This window comes from Buceros rhinoceros, unplaced genomic scaffold (genome assembly GCF_000710305.1).
Source record: "Buceros rhinoceros silvestris isolate BGI_N320 unplaced genomic scaffold, ASM71030v1 scaffold10252, whole genome shotgun sequence".
NCBI classification, from domain to species: domain Eukaryota; kingdom Metazoa; phylum Chordata; class Aves; order Bucerotiformes; family Bucerotidae; genus Buceros; species Buceros rhinoceros.
Window position 1 is genome coordinate 51,095 of NW_010400718.1, and position 10,898 is coordinate 61,992.

Sequence of the window (10,898 nt, forward strand, 5' to 3'; positions counted from 1 at the left end):
AAAGCCCCCCCAACTACTAGTTTAGAAGTTTGTGTTCCTGCCCAGAAGTTTTTTTTTTTTTTAAACTACTGTTTACAGGCATCATTGGAGATTAATCTCTCTGAAACAAATTAAAACAGTAACTTTTCCTTATTTCATGTGCATTTAACTTACTGCTTTGCGTATGACTAGCTTTGCTGTTTCTCTTGAGGATTTTCCCATTTTTGTACAAGTAGTAAGGGATGACTAAATATAATGCATGGTATTAAGTTAAGTCTTTGGAGAAGAAAATATGATTATAAAATTGCGTGTGTTTTCAGGGAAGGTTGGGAGACCTGGAGTTACTTCAGCTCATTGTAAATGACTGCTGCTTGAGCAATGCAGAGTCACAGTTGTTAACAATGGCTAAACAGGTTCTTCTTGGCCGCTGAGCCAGGGTATCTCTACAGTTCTAGCTTGCTCCAGTTGCAAGGTAATAGGACTTCGTGCAGTAACTTTTTAAGCTACTGCAAGATTTGCACATCTAAATCCTTGATACACGCTTAGTGCCAGGGGATTTCATTGCTTCTGAGGTTGTTGCCAAAGGATGTGTTTTGAAAAACAAGGATGGCCTTGCTTAATAGTAAAGGAGCAAGTTTGGTGAAAATGGAATTTAAAGCAAATATTTTACACCAGATATTTTATGATGATATCCAAATATATGACTTGAAATCTGAAATCTTATATAAACATCTGTGAAGGCACGATACTTGCTGCAAAGAGCACTCAGACTGGGGGTGGGCAGCTGGAAGAGCTTTGGAAGTTAGTGAGTGTTTCCCTATGGGCTACAGTCTGCAACATTTATATACAATTTTCTGGAATATACATGTAACTTCTAGAGAACTCTTGTGTTTGGACAAAACTTACCTTTTGGCTTTGAAACAGATGAGATAATCACTGACATATCCTTGTAACTTTTCAGCATCTTAAAGTTCTGGGGTTTTTTTCCCTATGTATTTTCATGTTTCTAAGTAACACATCTGAAGCTTTTCAGTTTTCTCTATATATACTTATTGTTTGCTCAATTTCTAGAATTTTTTTTTGTTTAATACATACTTTCTTTTATCTGTATTTTGCTTCTAGACATTATGAGCACTATGAAGTATCTAAAACAATAGAGGATCGAGCTGGCCATCCTCTCATTGACAGGTAATAAGAAATTGAATTGATATGTAGCTTGAAATATCTTCAGCAGTAGGTATTAACCATTTTGGCATGCTCGTGTTTGGATTCTTTGTCACTTAGAAAAATGAGAAAAATGTAATTTCAGGCAGTTTTTGGGACAACCTTTCTTTTTCTGTCTTCTGTTGTGTTTCTGACTGCTAAAATTAAGTCTCAGAATTTTAACTGTTAGGGCTTTTTTTTTTTTCATTTTTTCCCTTAAGGATCTGTTTTGAATATTTTTTTTTTAGTAGGAAAAATTTATATCTGTGTATGTTGTCTTCTGCATATGAACATAATCTGTCTTTTTAAATTATTTTTCATAGGCATTATGAGCGTTATGAAGTTTCTAAAACCATTGAGGAGCAACCTAGCCAGTCACTTGCTGCCAGGTATTTGTGATACTGAATCTCAGTATAGACTGTAATGTTGCTCTTTCTGTCAGAAAGCTTTGAAACTTCCAATAAACTTCAGCTATGGCAGCTGAGTTTATACTTTGTATTGCTGCTGTGTTTAGCAGTTTTTGTGGCATGTTTTCATATTGAGAATATAAGCAGCCAAACTTTTGGCAAATTATACGCTGTGCTGTAAACAACAGTTAGTCAATCAGCAGAATTTTACTGGGAGAAGCAGAACTGTAAGGAATTAAATATGTGGGTGGTACTAGACTTATCTGGCTGGAAAACAATTACAGATAATATTGTGGTTGTGTCATAATGCACTATACAAACTAAGGTGCAGTCATCCCAGTCAGGATTGTGCAATTTAAGAAGGAGTAAACAGGGAGGGAAGTAAGAGGCAACAGCAGTATATTTGTTGGGAAGACAGTAGATGTGCCACTTGTTAAGTTATGTGCTCTTACCTTGGCTGTTTTCTGGTTTGGTTTGTTTGGGGGTTTTATTGTTGGTTTTTGTTTTGGTTTTATTCCAGTATAATATATTAGCCACTGCAGATTTGGTCTCTTTGAACAGGCAGCTTTTTCTTCTTTTAGTAACTGGGCTATGGTTAAAAAACTGCTGAAGTTACCTAAATCCAGAATTTTTGTATCAAGCCTTTGTCTTAAATGGCAACCCACAGTAGTTCCGAAAGATCACCACTGCTGCATGTTTAATCAGTTCTTATAGTTGGGGTAGGCAGACCTTTGTTTATATTGAAAGGAACCCCAAAACTTACAGGGTACAACTAACAAACAGAAGATCTAAATCTTACTTCAGAAGGTGCCTGCGCAGAATAGTTACATCTTGGATATTCGTATGAGGAGGACACTCAGGTGCTAAAAGCATCTCACGCAAGGCTGACCTGCTTTTTGGAGCTCCTGTTTACTACAAGCAACTGTGAAATTGTTGTATCTTCTCAAACAGATAATAAAATAGGTCTGCACCGTAGGACAGGCAATCAGAACTTGGGGTAGCAAAAAATATGATGCAGTTTCTGCATCATTTGTATATAGTCAAAGGACAAGACTCCCTCAAAACACTGGTAAGCAGCCAATGCTGTATGTGTAAATGCATTAATGAAGCAGCTTTGAGTTGTGACCCAGGAAAGGATTTCTGTTCCTTTTTGAGGTATTTTGAACTAAGAAACTGGCTCTATTACTTGAGACTAATAACACAGCACAGAGATGTTGCTGGAGCTCCTGCTCTGTACTGTCAGAAAATCAGCTTTTTGTCCTTTGTCTTTCTGTATATTGAATGACGTTTCTTGACTAAAACTCACGAAAAAGTTATGCTGCTGGGTAAAATCAGCGAATAATAAATTTCCAGAGAATGATCTGTATGCAGAGTTTGAGGAGATGTTTTGCTTATGGTCTAGTAACAGTGCTGAAGTATGATTTAAGTTTCTCATGAAGTTAAATAATTTATAACCTGCTTTGAGATTTATCACTTCTTTGTCTGAGTGTAGTTTCACAAAGCTTCCACAGGGAAGGACTTTTTTTTTTACACGGATATTTTGTTGAATCAAAGAGAATGATCAGTTCCTTATACCTGAAACACTGGGAACTTTTAACTGGTGATTACATACTGACATCTAAATATTGACATCTTCTTTCCCCTTAGTATCCTGTTGTTCTTTGGCTCTTTTGCCTCTTGTTTTAAGTACAGCATAACTTGTTGATGGAAGGGATGGTGATAAAAGGGACTGTGTAACTGTGGTCTGCAATGATAAGATTTTTGTTATTGACAAGATCTGCTAGTTGACAGAGCAATTAATGTTTTCTGTATCCTTAGGAATAAGTCCAAGTCAACTTCAGAACTGAATGAATTCAACACAATCAGAAATGGTAAGTACTGTTTGATTTCCATTATTTTTAAAATGTCTTTTTTTGAAAAAAAAAGTGTGTTGGATGTCGTAAAGTAATTGTCGTAGTGCTTTTTGATAGCTGCATTGTGATTCAAATTCATACTGTGCCACAATTTAATGATGTTTCCATGGAGAAATTCATACAGTTAACATATAAGCCTGGAACAAATAGGATTAGCTGCTCTCTTGAAGACCATAGCAATGATTACAAACAGCTCTCAAATGCCTCAATTTTAGATGACTGATACTTATACGAGATTAAACCAATTGTGTAGGTGTATCATTGAAGACGTATGTGCTCTTGATATGGTGACTCTGTCAATAAAAAAACCTGCACATACCAATGTATTTAATACAACTATTTGCTCTTTTTCACTCGTGTAGGAGTAACACAGCTAGAAGTCAGCTCTTGATACTGTCACAGTGGCTGGTTTCCTGGACTCCAGCTCCTTGCTGCCTTTCTTTAGTTGTCCTTCAGTTATGTTACTGTGTTTTTAGAGGAATGTGTGTTAAGCAAACAAACTAGATTTATAAATGTGTTACAGTAGAAAATGCCTGAAAGCTATTCCCGTGTCTTTAAAAGAAAGTAATTGAAGTTACCATAGAACAGTAAGTTGTGTATTAGAGGATATTTTTCAGATCGAAATGATTGCCTTCACACATTTAAGTTTGGTCATTGAAACTAATGAGCAAGTGTATTTCCATGATGTTTTTTAATAGCGATCTATAGAAATAAAACAAAGATTCATAGTCAAAGCAGTATTTAAAGGGATTGAAATTTCAATTGAATGACTTACTGCTGAGTAATTTTCTTAATTAGTCTTACTGTAAAGAATAGTTACTGGATGTACAAAATAAATTAAAAATTGCTGCCTTCCAATATGTCAACACGTATTGGAGAAAGAAGGCTTGTTTGTTTCCCTTCCCAAAATTTCAAAAGCCATCGACACCATAAATCTCATTTCAACTGATTAGTTAACACAACATCCAAATAATAAAGAAACTCTGTAAATTATCCCTCTCCCTCTGCCCCCAAACACATACCTATATATTAACATAAAGCAAGATAAAATGATGTGTTTATTGCTTAAGGAAAGTTTTCTTGAAAACAGGGACAACTTACAGAAAAACCCCTAAGTCTTAAATGAACTCTTAAAGGGAAAGACAGTATCCCACCATTCAACTATATATTCTATACATGCTTCAGTTTGTATTGCAGGAAGAGTCAAAACTGTGGCACTAGGAGAGATCATGGCCTTTTAAAAATAAATGTGTGTGTGTTTGTTTGTATATGTATATATATGGGCACAAAACTGTATATGCATATATATTTGGGAAGTGAAGGAAAATACCTACTTGTATTTCAGTTAAACATCATGTAAAAAGCCACATTAATGGAAACATGATTAAAAAAATTGTAATAAAAACTGTATATGCATATATATTTGGGAAGTGAAGGAAAATACCTACTTGTATTTAAGTTAAACATCATGTAAAAAGCCACATTAATGGAAACATGATTAAAAAAATTGTAATAATAATGATGTACTGCACTGTAATGATACAGGTCAGCTGGGCATAAAAAGGAACTGGAGAACTTCCGAATGTGGTGATGAACAACTGCTTTGGGAGTTAGAGCCAGAATGCCGAATGCATGATAACTGGTTTTGTGCCTTAAGGCACAAAAATGTGAACTTAGCACATGTTGTCCAAACAGGTACTCAGAGCAAGTATTCAGAGAGGTCCTGGAACGTGGCTGAGTCACAGAAGAAGTCTCAGAAAGAGCACAACCTGTCTGCGGCAGAGTTGGAGAGACAGCAAATCCTTCAGGAAATGAGAAAGAAAACATCTCTACACACAGACAGCAGCTGGATTAGGCAGCGCAGTTCCAGTATACATAAAGAGCCTGTTAGTCTGTACAGCAATAGTATGAGGAGGTAGGAACCCCGTTAAAAATTAATGTTATCTCTCATCAAATATTTTTGATTGGTTACTCTAAACTTCAGCTTGTATTACGGAGCACAGAAACAAATCAGGTCTGTGAAAAACTGTAAAATAAACTGCATAGTAACACAGATAGAAAAGAGTAGCTGTACTACAGCTGGGATTAAATGGTCTTTTTTTTTTTTTTTTTGCAAGTAAAGAATGTGGATGTGACCTGTAAAAAACAGCTGCTTATTTCTTGGTTGATATACGAGCAGTAGAAATCAATAGTGTGCCTTGTCATTGACACATGCGCTTAAGAATTTCAGCGTGACAAGGTATTGTGGAAATGATTACAGCTAAGGAGTATATCTCTTTTTTAACATAGAAATATGTCAAAGTCTGAAGTTCGTTTCTTGCTTTAATGTATGAATATTGGATTTGTCAGGAGTTATCAGGAGAGTGTTTGGCTATTGGGCCAACACCTTGTACCTGGATGATGCTATCCAGTCTGGGTGGATTGTTATTTTCAATCTGGTATCCCTTGGAGAAAACGTAAACAAACCTGTTATCTGAGGTCTGTTGCTGTACAGCGGATTTCAGTACAGTTCACCCTGATAAGACTGCCGTGAAGAGTGTTTTGCCTTTATTCTGTAGTGGTTAAGTGCCACCTCTCTTTTGCCTCACCTGCTTTTTCCTGTGAGACTAGGACTAGATACAAAGGATGTCTTGCTGCTCAAACATTTTAAATCAGTACGTGAAGAATGCTGCTCAGGGCGATCAGACAAGCATATTCATGCTAGAAGGTCTTAAAAATGCTAGGATAATGGTTCTCTCTTATTAAAAATCAGAATATAGCTCCTATATAGAATATAGCCCTCCTGCCATTTACGTTTATATGTGTACCTCTGTTACAGAGGGGAGTCTTTGGACAATCTTGATTCTTCAAAAACAAGCTCATGGAGGCACCACTCATGGTTGAACCAGTCTGCCTCCTCTTCATCTCTGTCCTCTAGTCAAGATTTCAGTCGCCCGGTGTCCACTTCAAACCGAGCCTACATGTGCACTCCTTCCTCCAGCAAAGCACCTCCTGTGGCCACTTCTGCGAGAGCCCCCTCCATGTCCCAGACAGCCCCCCGGGCTCAGTCTCCCCTCTCTGCTTCCCAGTCAGGGTCCCAGACACGCAGCAGGTGAGTGAGTGCCCTTCTGCTGGGAAGGTATAAACTTCAGGCTGTGCAAAAGAGTGGGCTTTGTGTATATGGTGGTCTACAGCAGTGTTCTTGCCCCTAACATTGATTAACAAGTCTGAAAAGTACCTGGAGTTTTCTGGCTGGATGGGATGGTGGAAATATGGGCTGGTATTACCTCCCTGCTCCAGTCAGTCAGAAAATTCCCCAGGTTTGTCATCACTGTTTGACATCGGTTAAAAAAACAAAGGAACTGGAATAATAAATCTCCAGTCTCCAAGCTGTGTTTTGGTTACCAAAATGATTAGTAAAAGCCTACTCCAGATGGCATTTCTGACATTTATTTTCTTAGGTTTGTTTTAACAAAAGATTCCGGAAACCCACACTTTATGGCCCTCATCTTGGTCTCTCTTCCTCCCCCTTCCTGGCATGTGGTCAATATCATCTCAAGGAGCACTCTGGAATGCTCATAACCCGTGACCCTGCAGAATTACAGAGTAGGATGTTGGTTTTAATCTAGGAGGAGAAGGAAAGAATTGCAACATATTTTGAAACAAAAGTGGAATTCACTTGTGGTAGGATAGATACCTCTGCTGTTTTACGTACTTGAAATATTTTTAAAAAATTTTGAGTTTAAACTCTGGAGAATCATTCTATCACAATTATGTGTATGTAACAACAGTGTGTACACTGATTCACTACTTCTTACTACTCTCAGGCACTTTGTGATAAATTGACCCCCTTTTTTTGTTTTGTTTTAAGCTAGTCTCCTGCATTCTTTATAATGTAAGAAAATTACCTTCTTAACCATGTTTGCTTATCTTGTTATCACTTCCATTTGCTAACATCTTGGTAGATCTATGCTAACTGACCTCCATATGGCTTATGTTCAAAGAGTTAAGATAATATTATATGTCCAGGACCAGCCTTCTGTAATCTAACAAGGTACAGATGGTGGGACTTGGCAGGAGTGCCTGCTAAAACTTAGCCTTCGGGATAGTTTTCCACAAATGAGAAATGCACAAAACCTATTTTCTTACTCTCCTAACTTAATATACTTTTTAATGTGTATTGTTGGAAGGTATTTTATACAGTGAAATATCTCTTAAGAATGTGACAGAATCTCTTCATTTGTTCCTATGTAACTTTGTAAATTATAACAATTCAGCTTTCTCTAGTTTTGAGATCTACTGTAAATAATATTAATTTTCAGTTTATTTTTCCCAAGCAGCCTTAGAGTCCACTTTTTAACAGTGTGTTTTTGGTTTTTAATCTCAAAAAGTCTTTGATAACTTTTCTTTGTCTTTCAAACCTTTTCAAGCTGGTTTTAAGGATTTTCATTCTATATTCAGGTCAGTCAGTGGGAAGAAAATCTGTTCATACTGTAATAACGTTCTGGGCAAAGGAGCAGCCATGATCATTGAGTCTCTTGGTCTTTGTTATCATTTACAGTGCTTTAAGGTGAGAGCTGGGAGTCACAACATGAAGGAACAGGAACTAATCAGGAGCACGCATGGCTACTCGGTGTTATGCTCACAGGGGCTCTACTAATCACCTGCTTTGCCTTCTCCTCTGGACAGCGTGGTGCATGTACATTTCCATGAGGCAGTCCTATCTGCAGGCATTTAACACTCAACTCTAGAAGTATTTCTTAAAGGCCAGAGCTAACAAGTAGGACTTTGATGAGTGAGATGGGCATGTAGACTGTGAGATCAAAGTTCTTCCTTCTTTAAATAGGCAGCAAAAAATAGGAAGGTACCGAGCTATTGCTCCCAGGGAAACCATCTCAAAAAAAAAAGTCTCAGCCTGGACCTTGGCAGTTGAATCCTTTAAGATGACCTATCACTTCTAAGCTAATCCTAGCAGACAGTGTTCATGTGGTGTTTTCAGGCAAAGGCATGTTGGCAGTGTTCAGCCTGGCAGGATAAAACGCAGCACCAAACTGGAAGCTGTGTTTGGTATTACTGAACCCTGGTCAGAAGCTAGGTGTATCATCTCATGCTCAGCACTGAGATGCAGTTACATGATTTCCTGTCAGCTTGGGCCATATGCAGAGCTGAAACAATAAATGCCTCCCTGTATCTTTTGATGTAAAAGCACTCCTAGTTCCCCCAACTTAGGATAAGATGAGGAATTAGACTGATGTGGAGGTGATCTTGGAGCCTTCTTCTTCCAGGGCTTTAAGAAAGAGACTTTTGATTCAGAACACTCCTGTGCCCAGCTCAGATGCATCACCCTGGAGTATTGCAAGGGATTGACTCGAAGCTCTTCCTGATCCTGCCTGCCTGAACGGAAGGGTCGGAATTATTCCCTTGGGACCAGTCATCATTCCCTTCTGCAGAACACGTATTCTCTGTGAGGGAGTTCACCTGTAGCTCCTAACCTACATAAGAAAATAACAATTTTCTGTTTCCACATATCTGAAGATAAATGAGCTGTTGAACAGACTGCCATCCAAAAGATTCATTACTCGTTTAAGCAAGCAAGCTGTCTGTCCTTCAGCTGAGTACTTTGCTTTGTAAATTCAGTAAAGTGTTCTGTTTTAGATTACATTCCTTCCAGAGGTGGGTCATATTCACAGCAAAGATGTGTTCAGCCACTGTAGTTAGATAGTTTAATGTTAGCATGAAAGCTATCAAGTCCCTTATTCATGTGTTTATTCAAGAAAAATGAAATCAGCCCCTTCTTTCCAAATAAGAATTTGTTTCTATGAAGCAAATCCAGGAAATCAGGGATACCTGAGTATTTGCTGCTTTGAGTGCCAAAGGGATGATGGTACCTGCAGTGTACAGTGCCACGTGGAAATCTGCAAGTAGCACACCTAGGTGTTCTGTGCCAAAATTGCTATTGCCATCTAAAGAACAATTTTTTTATGTGTGTGTCGAGCCAATTTTAGTTTTCAGAGAAACTGAAGTTCAAGTTAGATTAGTTAGTTCATTAGTTAATGAACTAATCTCTAAAAACTGTCTGCTTTATGTTTGCTTACTTGGTGTATCTCTGCTATTCATTGTCCAGTCGTTGCCTTAAAATACCTACTCAGGGTTGGATGCATTTTGATCATTGCACATTTGCTTCTAGTGATTGTGGGTTTATGGTTCAAGCTTTGCTGAGCTTAATCCAAGCTGCTTTTGAACAGGATTTTCATTTCTTAATATTGTGTAAAGAGTTGCTAATAGTTGCATCTGTCATACAGTGTGTTGCCTGTGGATGCGACCTTGGAGGATCCCGCTCTGGAGCTGAAGTTAGAATCCGAAACAACAAACTCTTCTGCAACGACTGCTATATCAGATTTAAAAGTAAGGCAATCCAACTGTTGTGTGCCCGAATGTAGTTCTTCCCTGCGCTGTACAACTTAGCACAGCTAAGCCACTTGACAGCTTTCGTGTTTAGCTTTAAGTTGGTACATTAGTGAGTAGCTTCAGCAAGGTTTCATTGCCAGTTTCTGTCTTTTCTAGGGGAGTCATTCCAAACTTTTAACTTGATGGTAGCTAATTTTACCACCTTATTTGTTAAGCAGGTTCAAACAGACAGTGTGGTATAGTCATCCTGCTTTCTTCATAGAGTTGTCAGTTTTTGAACAGCCTTGTCTTGATAATAGAGAAGTCTTTTTGAAAAACTGTCTACGTTTTTTAAAAAAAGTAATCTGAATATGTAATTAATTCAATCCTAACGCATACCTGGAAAGCTATTATTTTATCCTGTGCAGGTGGCACAAATGCTGGTTTCTTTTTGCAATGCTGTTATTTGAATTATAGGTCTGTGATTGGTTATTCATTTAGGTACAAGTTCAGGAGGAATTGATTTACTTACAGATCTTAATTAAAAGGTGCAGTATAATTTTTTTTTCCCCCCTTTATTATGGTTTGCAGAATTCTGATTTACTGGAGCATGATACTAAAGCTTTGAATAATGGTGTTGAATTTATTTTTCTGCTGTCATAGATGATGGTAGACAACCTCCTAAATTTGACAAGTCTTGGGAGTTTTATACTGCTCTGGTTTTTATGTAGCAAATATGGAATTCTCTAGAATTATAAAATTCAGCTAAAGCAAAACATTTCTGAATTATTTCCTGGGAAACGTGTCCACGTTTCTTCATGAGCCTGGCACATTTTTCTCATGGTGGTCTAGAAGGCAGTGAAGGGAGAAGGATAATCATGCCACAACACTTGGGCAGGATTTGGGCATCTGCTGGCTGGGGAGCTTAGCTCAGAAAAAGAGAAGCTCTGCACTTGGTGCTCTTGCTGTTTCCAGTCTTGTTTTGGCTTCCAGGAAGAGGAAAAGCTGCCTGCACCACAGAAGTGATGGT

General features: G+C 37.9%; 1 protein-coding gene across 1 annotated transcript in view; it reads left to right on the forward strand.

Annotated features, from left to right (window-relative positions):
- The window catches only part of LMO7 (LIM domain 7), a 43,150-nt gene extending 32,737 nt beyond the window's left edge, over nucleotides 1–10,413 (forward strand). Inside the window, exons 25-32 of the mRNA XM_010131999.1 lie at nucleotides 1,102–1,167; nucleotides 1,506–1,571; nucleotides 3,408–3,460; nucleotides 5,198–5,417; nucleotides 6,321–6,593; nucleotides 7,943–8,051; nucleotides 9,784–9,886; nucleotides 10,370–10,413. Of these exons, the coding sequence (XP_010130301.1) occupies nucleotides 1,102–1,167; nucleotides 1,506–1,571; nucleotides 3,408–3,460; nucleotides 5,198–5,417; nucleotides 6,321–6,593; nucleotides 7,943–8,051; nucleotides 9,784–9,886; nucleotides 10,370–10,413 (934 nt within the window). The remainder of the gene's footprint in view (nucleotides 1–1,101; nucleotides 1,168–1,505; nucleotides 1,572–3,407; nucleotides 3,461–5,197; nucleotides 5,418–6,320; nucleotides 6,594–7,942; nucleotides 8,052–9,783; nucleotides 9,887–10,369) is intronic.
- The last annotated feature ends 485 nt before the right edge of the window (nucleotides 10,414–10,898 follow it).